Here is an 18,672-nt window from a genome sequence, read left to right on the forward strand (position 1 = left end):
AGGGGTGGACTGGGACAAAAACAGTAAACTATACGCAATTGTCGGCTGTAAAAATAGCGGCGTTTTACCGCGGACGCTATGGGCGGCTCAGTGTGAAAGGGATCTAATACATCAGTTACTATGACCAGTGGCAGTGCATTTACCCCTGTCCCCCCACCATGCTGCATATTAAAAAAATCACAGACACATACACTGACCCCCGCCTCCTGACACACACACTGCCCCCCCCCCCCCTCCTGACACAAACACTGTCCCCCTTCCTTACACATGTACTGACCCCCCCTTCTTAGGCCCCGTACACACCATAGAATCTATCCGCAGATAAATCCCATCGAATGGGTTTCAGCGGATAGATTCTATGGTGTGTACACTCCGGCGGATATTTATCCGCGGATATTTCCGAATTCCAGCAGATAAATATTTGTCGACATGCACAGAATATCTATCCGCTGGAATCGGATCCCACGGATGGATCCGCTCGTCTGTACAGACTCACCGGATCCATCCGTCCAAAGGGATTCCCCGCACGCGTCGTAATGATTTGACGCATGCGTGGAATTCCTTATATGACAGCGTCGCGCCCGTCGCCGCGTCATAATCGCGGCGACGGCGCGACACGTCATCGCCAGAGAATTTCAATGCGATGGTGTGTACACGCCATCGCATAGAAATCTGCTGAAATCCTCGAGAGGATTTATCCGCGGATACGGTCCGCTGGACCGTATCCGCGGATAAATCCTCTCGTGTGTATGGGGCCTTACACATATACTGACCCCCCCTCCTTACACATACCCTACCCCCCCTCCTGACACATACACTGACCCCCCCTCCTTACACATATACTGACCCCCCCTCCTTACACATATACTGACCCCCCTCCTTACACATATACTGACCCCCCTCCTTACACATATACTGACCCCCTCCTTACACATATACTGACCCCCCCCTTACACATATACTGACCCTCCCCCTTACACATATACTGATCCCCCTCCTTACACATATACTGACCCCCCTCCTTACACATATACTGACCCCCCTCCTTACACATATACTGACCCCCCTCCTTACACATATACTGACCCCCCTCCTTACACATACACTGACACCCACTTCCTTTCACAGTCCCCTCCTTTCTGGTATCCTTTACAGCCATCTTCTTTTTTTGCAACAAACACAGTTCCCTTTATGTCAGTGCCCCCTCCCTTACCTTACACAGCAGGGAGAAGGCAGAGGATGCGACGCGTCCAAGCAGAAGGCGGGAGCTGTTCAACTTTCCATGTAACAGACAGACGATTGGTTGCTAGGACTGCCCCTAGCAACAAATCACAGGCTTTTTAACTTGAAAAGTTGGACAGCTCCGTCTTCTGCTCGGACAGTCTGCTTATTGTATGGATGAAAGCGGCTGTGGGGGGGAGGAGGAGTTACACGGGAGAGAAGAGGACACCCAGACAGGATGTTCAACAGGTTCACTGTTGTCACCCTGCACATGCACTCCACCCACCATGCACCCCCTCCAGCAGCGATACTCTGCAGCCTGCACTGGAACCGTGCACGTGCAGTAGTTGCAACGGGTGCGGCCACCACCTTCCTCCCCAGCCAGCAGTCAGATTCTGCAGCCGCACGACTCGATACCGATGTGCGGGCGCACTTCGTCCAGTACATAGCAAACACTGCCTGTATACATTCTGACTGTCAGAGTGTATACAGGCAGTGTTTGCAAATGTACTGGACGAAGGGGCCCCCGCACATTGGTATTGGGGCTTGCGGCTGCAGTGAGAGTGGAGCTGTCAAATCTAAGCAATGATGTCGGGGATGGCGGTGCCCCCGCATATTGGCCCTGCCCATCCCCGACATCAGTGCTTTGTTTTGACAGCTCCACTCTCACTGCGACCGCACGCCCCCGCTTGCCCACCAATCACTGGATGTTTACACTCAGGGCAAGACTCCAGGCTTTTTGGGGACCCATTCGGGGCTCTAGCCATCCCCTCCCAACGCCCCTGAGTGACAACTGGCCCACTGAGCCATCGGCCCACCGGGAAACTCCCGGTAGTCCCAATGGCCAGTCCAACCCTGTGTATATGTGGGTCTAGGGAGAGAACTGACGGCAGACACACAGAGCTCCGCTACACATGTATATGTGGGTCTAGGGAGAGAACTGGTGGCAGACACACAGCGCTCCGCTACACATGTATATGTGGGTCTCGGGAGAGAACTGGCGGCAGACACACAGCGCTCCGCTACACATGTATATGTGGGTCTAGGGAGAGAACTGGCGGCAGACACACAGCGCTCCGCTACACATGTATATGTGGGTCTAGGGAGAGAACTGGCGGCAGACACACAGCGCTCCGCTACACATGTATATGTGGGTCTAGGGAGAGAACTGGCGGCAGACACACAGCGCTCCGCTACACATGTATATGTGGGTCTAGGGAGAGAACTGGCGGCAGACAAACAGAATTCTGATACGCATGTATATGTGGGTCTAGGGAGAGAACTGGCGGCAGACACACAGCGCTCCGCTACACATGTATATGTGGGTCTAGGGAGAGAACTGGCGGCAGACAAACAGAATTCTGATACGCATGTATATGTGGGTCTAGGGAGAGAACTAGCGGCAGACACACACCATTCCGATACACATGTATATGAATTATGGTTTTTATATATACTTATTTGAGGGTGTTTTCACATATTCACTTGATTTTTGAGGATTTGAGGGACAGCGCAGCACTTGATTTATTCATTTATTAATTTAGTCTGAGTACACTGGAAAATGTACCATTGATGTTAGCTCATCATTTAAAGTACTTTACAGATTGATAGTAAATCACACTGTGGAACACTACTGATTTCCACTTTCATTGGCTTCAAGCAGACAAGGCTAAGCAATACCTGTGTTTTTAACAAAATATTTTAAAAATATCCCATATACATGTACTTACCTAATTTTCCAGAAAGCTGCTCCTCCAAATATTAATAATACAAGGGCAATGACAACTACTGTAATTGCTGCCACACTTCCTGTAGAAAAAAATAAATAAAAGAATTGAAAACTTTAAATATAATAGTTACTGTAATGTTGAGAAAATATACAATGTAGGCAAAATATCCAAAAAGCACCATGATTAACTAAACTAGCAGCCTATTCCCTGAGACAAAGTACTAAATACAGTAATTCATAGAAGCCAATCAGAAACCATCTCTGGACTACTCCAGAGATGGTTTCTGATTGGCTTCTACCGTGTTTCCCCGAAAATAAGCCAGGGCCTTATATTCATTTTGGCAACAAAAGACACAGTAGGGCTCATTTTTGAGGTAGGTCTTGTAATATGCTGTTTTCTCCACTTCTCTCTCCCTGCCTGACAGGAATCCCCAGTGTGAACTGAGTTAAAATGCTTGCAAAATCCTATAATCCACTATATTACAGTAGTATATAATGTACAATGTGTGTGTTTCTGTAATATAATTGTGCCAACTACCTTAGTTATAGCGCCACTCTACGTTTTTATGACCAGCCGGAGCTCTCTTCCCCGCAATTATATTACAGAAACACACACATAGTACATGATATACTACTGTAATAGAGTAGATTATAGGATTTTACAAGCATTTTAAACGAAAAAACTCTCTAGCAATACACACCAAACTGAGCATGTGCAGCTTGTCCCCTAGCGTCTGTTCTATCAGCCGATAGATTGGGGACAGTGGAAGAAAGAGAGGATCAGAGAACCCAGGATCAAACAGCCTGCATAGGATTAACCCCTTAGGTTCCACAGTAAGTATAACAAGCGAGCTTTACTGCATATACAGACTGATTTTACTGTAAAGGCAGAAGGTTTTTAATCTAATGCAGTCCATGCATTAATAAAAAGCCTTCTGTGTGCAGCAGCTCCCCTCATACTTACCTGAGGTCCCTCTACATCCAGCGATGCCTACGAGTGTCTCAGCTGTCCGAGATTCTCCCTTCCTGATTGGCTAAGGCACAGCAGCGGCGCCATCGGCTGCCGCTGCTGTCAATCAAAGTCAGCTAGCCAATCATGAGAGAGATGGGGCAGCGCCGGGTCGGGGCTCCGTGTCTGAATGGACACAGGGAGCTGTGACTCGGCACGGGTGCCCCCATAGCAAGCTGCTTGCCGTGGGGGCACTGAACAAGAGGGAGGAGCCAGGAGCAAGAGGGACACAAGAAGAGGAAGATCTGGGCTGCTCTGTGCAAATCCACTCCAACAGAGCAGGTAAGTATAACATGTTTGTTATTTTTATAGGAAAAAAAGGAGACTTTACAATCACTTTAAGTAAACTGAAAGCATAGAATAAAATGTACCTGAGTGCATACTCAATATATCATACATTATATAACTTTCTCCAGGTTTTTTCCTATATTTGCACTACTTTAGTATGCCCAAAGACCTACAATAGGCTATATGTATTTTTTAAAGCTGAACTCCAGCCTTACCTTCAGCCTTGACCAGGTTTTCAGGATCTTCTGCTCTACTGAAATGGGTTATTCTGATTTCACTGAACACTGTGAGCTTCTAATGCCGCGTACACACCATCACTTTATGTGATGAAAAAAAACCGAAGTTTTGAAAAACGTCAATTAAAATGACCGTGTGTGGGGGAAAACGTTGTTTTATGTCTTGTGAAAAACGACAAAAAAAAATGGAAGCATGCTTCAATTTTTTGTGTCGTTTTTCAAAACGTCGTTTTTTGTGTCAATTAAAATGATAGTGTGTGGGCAAAACGACGTTTAAAACGACGTTTTTAAACCCGTGCATGCTCAGAAGCAAGTTATGAAGCTAGCTTCAATGGAAAAGAGTGCTGAACATAACCTCGCTTTGCTAGAACATTTTGAAAAAACGATGGTGTGTAGGCAACGTCGTTTTTGAAAATGAAGTTTCAAAAACGTTGTTTTATTTCATGATTTAAAACTTCGTTTTTTTTTCATCACATAAAGTGATGGTGTGTACGCGGCATTATAGTGTGCATTAGAAGCTGTAGTAAGTCAGGTAAAGACAAGGAAACACCAGAGGGCACCCGACTAAGTGTAGCATAAAATATTAATGTTCAGGTTGAAGGACGGCTTAGCATCATCTGATTTGTCTTTTTCCTCCCCAGCCTAACTGTCCCTGGCCCACCTCATTAATTTTACTCATAGTTTTTAATATTATGGAGGCTCAGCATTTCATGTGAGTATTACCTATATAGGGTGGTCTGCATGCTAATGCATCCTGCCAAGGAATGCCCACTCCTCCAGACTGACATCCACCCCTCGAGGAATTTTTATATATCTATAACTCCTTTACAGGAGCCACCCTACTGCTTGTATGAGGACTGAAGGTTCTTGATAGGAGTACTGAGGCAGGATGTTGGCGGTTGGTGCTTCATCAGTCGGGGAGGGCGGCAGACAGACCTGACACCCCCCCCCCCCCCCGTAGCTCCAGCCTGCACCACAGCCTCACCCTCCCCCCTTCCCGTCGCCAGCTCACTCACCCTGTGCTGACAGGCGGCGGCTTCCCCCCTCAGTATCTCGATGTCCCGGGATGCGTCTCCTACGTGTCCCGGCATGCGTCTCCTCCTTGCCGGCCTATTAGAACCTCTGGCTCTAATCACGTGCTTCAAAAAAACACCCCCCCCACTGGAATCCATGGTCCGGCTCCCTGTATGTAGATTAGGTGGCCGGACGCATGGATGGGGAGAGCGGTGCCCGTGCACCCCTTATGGACGAGCCACCACTGTACAGCACCCTGTTTGCTCCGTCCACCAGCCATGATCTGTCTGTATGGCACAGAGAAGCACAAAGACACAAATGATGGTGTAAGTAGGTCAAAAATAAGGTGCGTATTAAAAATGGAAAGGGGGGGGGGAACCAGGGAAGGCAATTCTAAGAAGATTAAACATCAGCTTTAAAGCTCAATACTTCTGCTGACCTTATTTACCTGCTAATTCATACCCGTCATATGTTTGAATTGGGCGGCTATGAAATTGTGGTCAGCTCCAGTACACTTATCAGCGATACATGACACATCTTAGTAACTACCATATTTACTCAATGACACATTTTCCTGAAAGATTATATTGGCAGCTACTCCCTGAATTTTTTTCCCCATCGATATACTGTATACTGTATGGCTACTATCTCATGTATAACAGGCTGTGAACACATTTCCCCACGCAACCAAAACAGTAGCAAGTACGGTACAGCATGGTTCTTAAAACATACAGTTGTGCTCATAAGTTTACATACCCTGGCAGAACTTATGATTTCTTGTCCAGTTTTCAGAGAATATGAATGATAACACTCTTTTCTTTCACTCATTATTAGTGTTTGACTGAAGTTATCAATCAACAATGTTTACTCTTTTTAAATCATAACCCCCGTTCTTAATACTGTGTATTGCCCCCTCTAACATCAATGACAGCTTGAAGTCTTTTGTGGTATTTGTGGACGAGGGTCTTTATCTTCTCAGATGGTAAAGCTGCCCATTCCTCTTGGCAAAAAGCCTCCAGTTCCTGTAAATTCTTGAGTTGTCTTGCATGAACTGCACGTGTGAGATCTCCCCAGAGTGGCTCAATGATATTGAGGTCAGGAGACTGAGATGGCCACTCCAGAACCTTCACTTTATTTTTGCTGTAGCCAATGACAGGTCGACTTGACCTTGTGTTTTGGATCCTTGTCATGTTGGAATGTGCAAGTACATCCCATGTGCAGCTTCCTGGCTGATGAATGCAAATGTTCTTGTCATCAATTTTGACCCAATTTCCTGTGCCTTTGTAGCTCACACATCTCCAAAACATCAGCATGGGCGCTATGCTAAAGTTAGTGGGAATGGGAGAGTTACTTTGCTCCCATTCGTGTTTGTCTAAATTTGGGACTTCTGTCATCCCAGAAATGTCCACTGGGTCAGTCTGTGGTCAAGGGGTGCGATGCCACCCCTTGCCGGCAGTTGGCGCCAGAGGGGTTCTGGCAGAGCAAGTTTTCCCCAGCAGCCAATTGGAGGAGTTTTCCCTCACGGGGCATGCTGGGGGAGAGTATATCTGTGACACATACATGTGTTGAAAAATCTTCACGGGGTCCCCGTTCCAGGTGCGGTATCCACCTTCAGGGTACGCGCATCCATGGACCCGCCAGCGCGGCCCACCTGGCCAAAGCTGACAGCTGCACCGAACCTCATCCTGAGGAGAAAAGGGACCCCAGTCTTCCACTGGGTCCCATGACTTGTTGAGAGGATCCCAGTCTGGGATCGGGCATCCGGACCACTGACAGGTATGCTTGCTGTCATCCGGGGGGCCCATATAGGAAAAGTCAACTGGGAGGATTCACTCTCTTTATTCACCTAAGTCCTTTTTTGAAACTGGCCTGTGGCAGAGGCCCTAGAGCTGGGTCTGTGAGAGAGACTCGTTCCTCCCAGCTAGTTCAGAGTGACGCTTCGGCTGCCAGGCCTATTATAGGGGTCTGTCCGGGGCACTTTACCCACTGCGAGCAGAGTGGCGACGAGTTACTACAATTGGTACTATACAGAGCAGTATTGATTGCTCCATTCAACATCCAGGCCTGATAACGCAAGGTTCTCTTCTCTTTCCTTCATCAACCTTGACCTTCCTAATACGTGTTGATGTTGGCCGTGTTTGGCCTGGGCAATAAAGCATTGAAAACACTTTTATTGGCTGTTTGGACCTTCGCTCACTACCACTGTTCTCACAATTGCACCCCTAGACACCACCAGGGTAACTTAGCAGGCTGATCCCAAAATCAACCAGCGGCTCCTTCGGGGGTGAGCGATACAGTAGTGTTTATGGTTTTGGCCAAAAAGCTAAATTTAGGTCTTATCACTACAAATGACTTTGTGCGAGAAGGTTTTGAGGCTTGTCTCTGTGCTGTTTGGTGTATTGTAAGTGGGATACTTTATGGCATTTGCGTAGTAATGGTTTTCTTCTGGCGACTCGACCATGCGGCCCATCTTTCTTCAAGTGCCTCCTTATTGTGCATCTTGAAACAGCCACCACACCACATGTTTTCAGAGTCCTGTATTTCACCTGAAGTTATTTGTGCGTTTTTCCTTGCATCCCGAACAATTTTCCTGGCAATTGTGGCTGAAATTTTAGTTTGTCTACCTGACCGTGGTTTGGTTTCAACAGAACCCCTCATTTTCCACTTCTTGATTAGAGTTTGAACACTGCTGCTTGGCATTCTCAATTCCTTGGGTATCTTTTTATATTCCTTTCCTGTTTTATACAATTCAACTATCTTTTCCCGCAGATCCTTTGACAATTCTTTTGCTTTCCCCATGACTCAGAATCCAGAAATGTCAGTGGAGCACTGGATGAAAGATGCAAGGGTCTGTCAGGAGTCCAGAAATGCATTGACCTTTTATACACACACACTAATTACAAGCAAACAGATCACAGGTGAGGATGGTTACATTTAATAGCCATTCAAATCCCTTTGTGTTAACTTGTGTGCATGTTATCAGGCCAAAATCACCAGGGTATGTACATTTTGATCAGGCTCACTTGGGTAGTTTCTGTTGTGATTATGATTGTTGATTGATAATAAATGGCTTCAGCCAAACACTAACCATGAGTGAAAGAAATGTTTTTGTGTTATCATTCATATTCTCTGAAAAATGGCCAAGAAATCATAAATTCAGCCAGGATATGAAAATGTATGAGCACAACTGTATCCCTTCCAGTGCAAGGTTAGTGGGCAGAGCCATGCAAATCAATCTATTATACCCTGTGGATAACTGTACACTTATAATTGTTTGTCTATGTCACAGATATAGTCTAATTGATCTGGATGTACACTAGCCACAGGAGCATACATGATGGAACTGCATGACTCCACTCACTATCCTTAAAGGAGTTCTCCAAGCTAAAACTTTTAACCCCGGCTGTGCCCGGGCTGTAAAACTATACAAAATAAACTTTCACTTACCTGCCTACGATCCCCCGTTGTTCCGATATCGCCGTCCCGTTCTCCGGTCCCGGTCTCTTCCACTTCCTGCGGGTCGGTGACTCACAGTGCGCTCAGCCTATCAGCGGCCGCAGCAATGTCCCGTCGCGGCCGCTGATAGGCTGAGCGGGGGTTAAAAGTTTTAGCTTGGAGAACTCCTTTAAAGGTAAATTCCAGGTAAGGCTTTTGTTCCCATAGTAACATTGGTCCAAGTTGGAAAAATGTAAGTATGCCTATTCCATATCTAGGCGTGTTTTCTGGATCTGTGTTTTGATGGCATATAAATGCCGTCTGTTTCATGAAGGCATTTTGTACTACTTCTAAAGAAAAGCTATAAACTTGACTAATGCCATGTACACGATCGGAAATTTCTGATGGAAAAAGTCAGACGGACTTTTTCCATCGGCAATTCCGACCGTGTGTATGACCCATCGGAACATTCCGATGAATTCCAAATATAGAACATGTTCTATTTTACTCAGATGGAATTTGTTGGAATTCCAATGAGCTTTTGGTCAGGCAAAAGCCTGATAATGTGTACGCAGCATAATACAAATCAAAATTAAACGCAACAAGCAAAAGTAAAAATCAAAGCAAATTTACTGCTGTTGACCAAAAAAAATCAAAAAACAAACAAAGAAAAAAAACATTTATTTTTTAACACAACGGAACTAAGGAATGATAGCTGGACCCTGATTTATCACTTTAGTCTATTTTTATTTAGATATACATGTATCTATAAACAGAGTGGCCCGGATTCACAAAGACTTGCGCCGATGTATCTAATGATACGCCAGCGTAAGTCCACGGATGCGCCGTCGTATCTATGCGCCTAATTCACAGTACAAGATACGCCTGAATTTTGACTTCCTACGACCGACGTAAGTCTCCTACGCCGTCGTATGTTGGGTGCATATTTACACTGGCCGCTAGAAGCGCTTCCATTGATTTACGCGTCAAATATGTAAATGAGCAAGATACGCCGATTCACGTACGTATTTACGCCCGTCGCAGTAATCTACGCCGTTTACGCAAGGTGTACGTCCGGCGTAAGTTTACCCCTCATAAAGCAGGGGTAAGTCATGTTAAGGTATGGACGTCGTAAACGTCGGAACAGCCGTCGCATTTTACTTCGTTTACGTAAGTCGTTCGTGAATGGGGCTGGGCGTAAGTTACGTTCACGTCGTACGCATTGAGCCGTTGTATCTTAGGGAGTATATGCAACGTGATTCTGAGCATGCGCGCGCATGTGCCATTCGTACGGCCATGCATTTACATGGGGTCACGATTAATTTTAATACAACACGCCCACTACCTGCCTACTTTGAATTAGATGGGCTTACGCCGGCCTATTTATGTTACGCTGGCGTAAATATGGGAGCAAGTGCTTTGTGAATACTCAGCTTGCCTCTCAATGTTACGTCGGTGTAGCGCATATGAGATGCGCTACGCCGGCACAAAGATACGACAATGTACCTGAATCTGGCCCAATATATATATATAAAGCATCTCACAAAAGTGAGTAAAATATTTTATTGTGTCATTTTATGTGGCAAAAAAGTGAAGAAATTACACTTTGCTACAATGTAAAGTGGTGAGTGTACAGCTTGTATAACAGTGTAAATTTGTTGTCCCCTCAAAATAACTCAACACACAGCCATTAACCACTTCAGCCCCGGACCAGAATGCTGGTCAATGACCGGGCCCCTTTTTGCGATTCGGCACTGCGTCGCTTTAACTGACAATTGCGCTGTCGTGCGACGTGGCTTCCAAACAAAATTGGCGTCCTTTTTTCCCCACAAATAGAGCTTTCTTTTGGTGGTATTTGATCACCTCTGCGGTTTTTATTTTTTGCGCTATAAACAAAAATAGAGCGACAGTTTTGAAAAAAATGAACATTTTTTACTTTTTGCTATAATAAATATCCCCCAAAAATATATAAAAAAAAACTATTTTTTTCCTCAGTTTAATCCAATACATATTCTTCTACATATTTTTCGGAAAAAAATCGCAATACGCGTTTATTGATTGGTTTGCGCAAAAGTTATAGCATTTACAAAATAGGGGATAGTTTTATGGTATTTTTATTAAAAACATTTTTTAACTAGTAATGGCGGTTATCAGGTACTGCGACCTTATAGTGGACACTTTAGACACATTTTTGGGACCATTTGCATTTTTATAGCGATCAGTGCTATAAAAATGCATTGATTACTATAAAAATGCCACTGGCAGGGAAGGGGTTAACACTAGGGGGCGAAGAAAGGGTTAAGTATGTTCCCTGTGTGTGTTCTAACTGAATGGGGGGTGGGACTGACTAGGGGAAATGAACGATCGCTGTTCATACATTGTATGAACAGACGATCCGTCATTTCTCCCCCTGTTTACACACACAGCTCTCGGTTCTTGCTCTGTAATGAGCGATCGCGGGTGCCCAGCGGTGATCGCGCCCACCGGGCACGTGAGATGACGTATAGCTATGTGATATCGCGCAGCCGAGCCGACCTGCGGCGGCTGGTCGGCAAGTAGTTAATGTCTAATCCGCTGGCAACAAAAGTGAGTACACCCCTAAGTGAAAATGTCCAAATTGGGCCCAAAGTGTCAATATTTTTTGTGGCCACTATTATTTTCCAGCACTGCCTTAACCCTCTTGGGCATGGAGTTCACCAGAGCTTCACAGGTTGCCACTGGAGTTCTCTTCCACTCCTCCATGATGACATCACAGAGCTGGTGGATGTTAGAGACCTTGTGCTTCTTTACCTTCCATTTGAGGCTGTCCCACAGATGCTCAATAGGGTTTAGGTCTGGAGACATGCTTGGTCAGTCCATCACCTTTACCCTCAGCTTCTTTAGCAAGGCAGTGGTCATCTTGGAGGTGTGTTTGGGGTCGTTATCATGTTGGAATACTGCCCTGCGGCCCCGTCTCCGAAGGGAGGGGCTAATGCCCTGCTATAGTATGTCACAGTGCATCATCTTTAGAAGAGGCTTCCTTCTGGGACGACAGCCGTACAGACCAATTCGAAGCAGTGTGCGGTGTATGGTTTGAGCACTGACAGGTTGACCCTCCACCCCTTCAAACTCTGCTGCAATGCTGGCAGCAGTCATACGTCTATTTCCCAAAGACAACCTCTGGATATGACGCTGAGCACGTGCACTCAACTTCTTTGGTCGACCATGGTGAGGCCTGTTCTGAGTGGAACCTGTCCTGTTAAACTGCTGTATGGTCTTAGCCACTGTGCTGCAGCTCAGTTTCAGGGTCTTGGAAATCTTCTTATAGCCTAGGCCATCTTTATGTAGAGCAATAATTCTTTTTTTTATCCAACAAAAAGTTTTTTATCGATGAAAAGGTGGTATACAGCGTTTGACAACGATACATTAGACAACATGACCATACAGACAGCCATCAAAAACAAAATACAGCAGTGTTATTATTACTACAATGTTACCACTTCTACTACCCTCAAATTTCCATACTGTGTTACTCATCCCACATTCAGTCCCAACAACCTGTCCATGACCAGGTTCACCGGGGAAAGCCCCGGCATATCTAGCCACGGAGCCCAAAGATTCTCATATTTCCGTGTACTCCCCCTGTGTTGGTAGATAAGTTTCTCCATACGTAGCATATGTCCTATCTTAACAATCCATTCCCTCGAGGTCGGAGGGTTCTCTGATTTCCAGTAAAATATAATCAACTTCTTAGCCTGGAATAGCACTCTATGAACAGCCTCCCTTGTGTACACCTCTATCACATACTCCTCCAATATACCCAATAGACATACCCTGGGGTCCACAGGTATAGATACCCCAAATACCAAGTTGACAGTACTCACCACCTCGGTCCAGTATTTATGCATTTGGGGCATCTCCACAGGAGGTGGATAAGATCTCCATGGTCATGCTTACATCTAGTGCATGTATCTTCATTCTGCATCCCCATCAACTGCAATTTATGCAGTGTATAATATACCCTAAATATGATATATAATTAAGTGAGCCGCTGGGCCACATTCTGTGAACAAATGCTCACCCCTTGAAATATCTCTTCCCACTGTTCTCCATCCATTTGGCCCACGTCCCTCTCCCATTTTTCCCTCACCAGTATTGGATGCTGCCCCAAGAAGTTCTGTAATAGGATGGCGTAGCATTGAGAGATAAATCCCTTCGAAGACACAGCATCCCCAATGAGACTGAATACCAGGGTTGGCGACAAATGCCACTCAGAAGACCTACTCTGAGCCCTTACTGCGTGCTGGAGCTGCAGGTACTGAAAGAGCATTGAGGACGAAAGTCCATATTCCGTCCGCAGATCTGCAAACGGTCTAAGCCTTCCATGTTTAAAAACGTGTTTGATATGCGTGATCCCATATGGTTTCCACCCAGTCCCTATCTGTAGTTTAGCTAGCTCTGTGTATGTATCATTAAGCCATAGGGGGCTATATTCAGTGTATCCATCAGCCTGTTGAATATACTTGCATTTATTCCACACTTTTTGTATGAGATTGTACGTAGGATATTTCTTATTCGGTTTGGCAAAAGCCAAAGCTTCCAGTGCCATGGGGATGGGCCCATCACCCACCGTGTGGAGCATTAGCGCCTGAGAGGAGCCAGCCGGCTCACTCCCGAAGCACCCCACCAGGTGTTGCAACTAAGCCGCCAGGTAGTACAACTACGGGTTGGGCAGTGCCAACCCGCCGTTGTCTTTGGGCCTCTGAAGATGCTCCTATTTAATCCTGGGCGGCTTATTCTTCCATATCAAAGATCGGAAGATGGAATTCACTATTCGGAAATTTTTTAGAGGGATCACCACCGGGGCATTGTGAAGACAGTAAAGCAATTGCAGCATTAGAATCATCATCACCGGGTTCACCTAGCCTGCCACCGAGATGCAGAGATTGTTCCACGATTTGACCCGTTCTCTAAACCTCTGGAGCAGGGGGGAAATGTTCAAGTGGCTAAAATCTCTCGGGTTGGCCGTCACATGAATCCCTAGGTATTTAAAGGAGGCCGTGACAGGTATTGGGCAGGACGAGGTCACCGTTTGTGTGGCCTCCCCATCCAACAGCAATAGGGCAGATTTTGACCAGTTGATCTGTAGGCCAGAGTACACTCCAAACCTCATAATTGTTGCCATGGCCTCCCGCAGGGACGTGTCAGTATCCCCCAGCATAAGCAAGGTGTCCTCCGCATAAAGCATCACCTTCTCCTGCAGGGCGCCATAGCAAAACCCCACAATGCTTGGATTAGCTCTAATCTCTATAGCCAGGGGTTTAATAGCTAATGCGAAGAGGAGAGGGGACAGCGGGTAGCCTTGCCTCGTCCCCCTCCCCAGCGCAAAGCCATGGGACAGACACCTGAAGGCCCTGATAGCAGCCTCCGGCCGACTGTAAAGTAGGCGTACCCACGCTATATAAGTGTCACCGAACCCGAATCGCACCAGCACTGCCCACAAGTAATTCCAGTCAATACTGTCAAAGCCCTGCTTCATATATTCTCCGCGTCGGATTGCATATTCAAAAATAACTGCCGCAGATTAATGGCAGTGGATTTATTCGGCATAAACCCTGTCTGATCGCCATGTATAAGGGAAGTTATAACAGTATTCAACCGCAGTGCTAGCACCTTCGCCAGGATCTTTATGTCACATTGCAGCAATGAGATTGGCCTGTAAGAACCTAGGTCAACTGGATCCTTGCCCGGTTTAAGGAGCAGTACAATATTCGTTTTTGCCATGGAGGGCGGAAGCTCTCCAGCCCCCAGAGCTGTGTTAAACACCTGGAGCAAACGCGGCAGCAAGACAGCAGCATGTTGCTTCTATACTTCCATGGGGATCCCATCCTCCCCCGGTGCCTTACAATTAGGGAACAGTCCCACCGCCTCCTGAAGTTCCTCTACTGTGAGGGGTGCATCCAACCCCATCCTCTGCTCTGCAGTTAGTCTAGGAAATGTCAAACCATTCAGATACTGCTCCAGATCCGCCCCTGTATAGGCAGTGCCAGGGCAGTACAACTCCTCATAGAACCCAGCTAACTCCTGCATAATAAGTTCGGGTGAGTTGACAGTGGGCCCAGCTTTGGATTTTATTGCCCTTATGGTAGAGGACCTCTGCTGTGAGTTTGCTATTCGTGCCAGTATACGTCCTGTTTTCTCCCCCTCCTCAAAGAATGCCTGCTTGGTGAAAAAACATTTTTTTTTGGCCTGGGAGGAAAGCACCCGCTCATAAGCAGACTGAGCGGCCTGCCACTCCTTCCTGGCCGAGTCAGAGGGATCCAGAACATATTGCCGCTCCAGATCTTCCACCCTCTCTTCTAACTCCGCCACAAAGGCAGATGAGGCCTTTTTAACCTGGGCAATTTCTGTTATCAAAATCCCTCTCAAAAACATTTTAAAGGCTTCCCACTGTTGCATACAAGAACCCTCCAGGTCCTGGTTAATGAAAAACCCACACACGCTCTCTTCTATGGCTTCAGGGGACTCAAATAACTTCAACCAGAAAGCATTACATTTCCAAGGGGCTCTAGGGAGCTCAGTGGGCTGGGAGACCACCAAATACACTATTAATGGGGAATGATCACATACACTACGGGGCCTATGTTCCATTTTGGATACGTACTGGAGCATGCGTGCGTTTCGCACCCCCAGGTCAATCCTAGACAAACTACCATGGGACTTAGAAAAACATGTATTTTGTCTAACCCCCGGGTTCCGGTGTCGCCAGACATCCATCCAGCCCACCTCTTGCAACAACCACGCCAGGGGGGGTTCCCCTGGGGAGGGCAGAGGCTCCTATGGCCGGATGTCTATCCAGCGTGGGGTCCAAACAACTGAAGTCTCCAATCACCAGCAGCGGCACCTCCAGCCTGCCATCCACATAGGAGATCAAGACCCTCAGCACCGCTGCCGTGAAAGGGGGGGGCACATACACACATGCAAGTATACACGTTAAAGCACCCAACCTGCAATGAAGAAACACATAGCGCCCCTCGGGGGCATAGTTACTGTCCAGCTCCTGATAGTCCAAGGAGCCATGAACCAAGACACTCACCCCCCTAGAATAGAAGGTATGAGTGGAGTGGTACGCTTTAGTCACCCAATTATACCGTAGACAGCTCACAGTGTCCACCGTCAGATGTGTTTCCTGGAAGCAAAAAATCCCTGGGTGAAATTTTTTAAGGCACATACGTATCATTGTCCTCTTAAGTGGGGAGTGAAGTCCTCTCACATTCCACGATACTATAGGGACCTCCGCCATTCACCAAAATAAAATATAATAGTAGGCAAGTGTACCCCTATCAGTCCTAAGACTCTGTTGATCATTTAGTCCTTGGAAAATTCCAGAAGGAATGCACATTGGCTGTTCATGCTGACCGCTGCAAAATTAGTGCTGGAGAACCACCCATCAAAAAACAGAAAAGAAAAAAAAGGACGCAAACCGCTGACCTCACTAACTGTTCAGTGCCGATCCCTGCCAACCTGGGGGGGGGGGCACAACAAGTCAGATATTGTAAATCCACTCTTACAATTTCAGAAGCTCTCGTCTTGATCTGTTGCAGTAAAATATCCCTCAGCCAGGGGTCATCTGGGTAAAAGTATTACAAATTCTCCTCACCACAACACGGCTCCATAATTTTTCATGGCCGGTTTGGGAGCCCTCCATGGGCTAGGGCACCACTATCCTTCCTCCCCGCCATCTTGTCCTCGCCGTCTCAGGGCCTGCTCATTCCGGTCGAGCCAGTTAGCTGCATCCTTGGCCGACTCAAAGAATTGCACCTGCCCATTCACAATCACCCGCAGCTTGGCCAGGTACAACATGGCATAAGGTAGCTGCAACTGCCTAAGCCGGCATTTCACATCAAAGAACTTTGCCCTGCGTCTCTGCACCTCCGCCGAGAAGTCAGGATAAAAGGACACTCTGGCTCCATTATGCTGTATGTTAGCCCGCTCTCTTGCCTGGCGTAGCACTGTTTCTCTATCTCTGTAGTGCAGCAGTTTTGCCAGCATTGGCCTGGGAGGCCCTCCAGGTGGTGGTGGACGAGGTGGCACTCTATGAGCACGCTCCACAGCAAATAGGGGATAGAACGTATTTTTCCCAAATATGTCCAGCAGCCACCCCTCTTCATATGTTGTGGGGTCCCTGCCCTCCACCTTTTCAGGGAGTCCCACAATGCGTATATTATTTCTCCTGAGGCGCTTCTCAAAATCCTCAGCCCTGTCAGTGGCCTCCCTCGCCAGTTGATAGGCAGCTTTGGCTTCTCATTCTATGGGTGTCAAATGATCTTCTATTTCACTCACCCTGCTCTCCACGGCCGTGGTGCGTTCTCTCATTTTTTGTAAATCCTGTTGCAGCAGCGACAATTCTTCCCGCATGGTATTCACTAAGGCATTGCCTAGATTGACAGCCCTGAGGATATCTGCCAGTGTGGGTTGAGCAGCCCCATTTGCATCTGTGCCATTAGCGCTTTGGGTCCCAGAGTCAGCCTGATCTGATTCCTAAATCTCACTGTGCTCAGCTAAAATGGCTGCATGTGCCTGTGTCCCAGTCAATTCAGGCTCAATGAGCTTGGAGTGAGCTGCAGCATCATATGACGTCCACCCAGGATGGGAGATCCCATCTGTGGAGGTTATATGATAATGGTCGGTAGGGAAGTGGTTAAGTATGGGGGCGCACGCCTGCGGCATCGCGCGTAACCCGGTGAGCATGCCCGGCGGCCGCGATGTCCGCCGGGCACCCGCGATTGCCCGCAATCACGGCAGGACTGTGGATCTGTGTGTGTAAACACACACAGATCCATGGTCCTGTCAGGTGAGGAGACCGATGTGTGTGTTCCCAGTACAGAGGAACACACATCGGTCCCCCCCTACAGTTAGAATCACACACTAGGGAACATATTAACCCCTTCAGCGCCCCCTAGTGTTAACCCCTTCCTTGCCAGTCACATTTATACAGTAATCGGCGCAGTTTTATAGCACTAATCGTTGTATAAATGTGAATAGTCTTAAAAATGTGTCAAAAGTGTCCGATATGTCCATCGCAATGTCACGGTCACAATAAAAATCACAGATCGCCGCCATTACTAGTAAAAAAATAGAAATAATAAAAAATGCAATAAATCTATCCCCTATTTTGTAGACGCTATAACTTTTGCGCAAACCAATCAATATACGCTTATTGCGATTTTACATATCGGCCTAAACTGAGGAAAAAATTATAATTTTTTTATAGATTTTTGGGGGATATTTATTATAGCAAAAAGTAAAACATATTGAAATTTTTCAAAAATTGTCACTGTATTTTTGTTTATAGCGCAAAAAATAAAAACCGCAGGAGGTGATCAAATAACACCAAAAGAAAGCTCTATTTGTGGGAAAAAAGGACATACATTTTGATTGGGAGCCACGTCGCACGACAGGGCAATTGTCAGTTAAAGCTACGCAGTACCGAATTATGATTATTTACATATTAATTCTATAATAATCTTTTTATATATATTTTAAATAATTTTATATTAATAATCCACTTTTTATTGATAATCAATTTTCCATTATTAATAATATTGTTCCCAGTGTAGCTGCAGTAGTACTCTGCACAGTTGTACTGTATTGCAGTATACCTATGGCCACTATTGTCATTGATTGCATCTGTTTCCATGGCCACAAGGTTAACCAATAGGAGAGTGTCCGGCTAGTTGATATTCTTCCCAGTTGCAAGA

General features: G+C 46.4%; 1 protein-coding gene across 1 annotated transcript in view; it reads right to left on the reverse strand.

Moving 5' to 3' along the window:
• PARM1 (prostate androgen-regulated mucin-like protein 1) overlaps positions 1-18,672 on the reverse strand; it is a 164,835-nt gene that overhangs the window by 32,920 nt on the left and 113,243 nt on the right. The window contains exon 3 of the mRNA XM_040327721.1: positions 2,952-3,030. Within this exon, the coding sequence (XP_040183655.1) occupies positions 2,952-3,030 (79 nt within the window). The remainder of the gene's footprint in view (positions 1-2,951; positions 3,031-18,672) is intronic.

Source organism: Rana temporaria, chromosome 1 (genome assembly GCF_905171775.1).
Source record: "Rana temporaria chromosome 1, aRanTem1.1, whole genome shotgun sequence".
Classification (NCBI taxonomy): domain Eukaryota; kingdom Metazoa; phylum Chordata; class Amphibia; order Anura; family Ranidae; genus Rana; species Rana temporaria.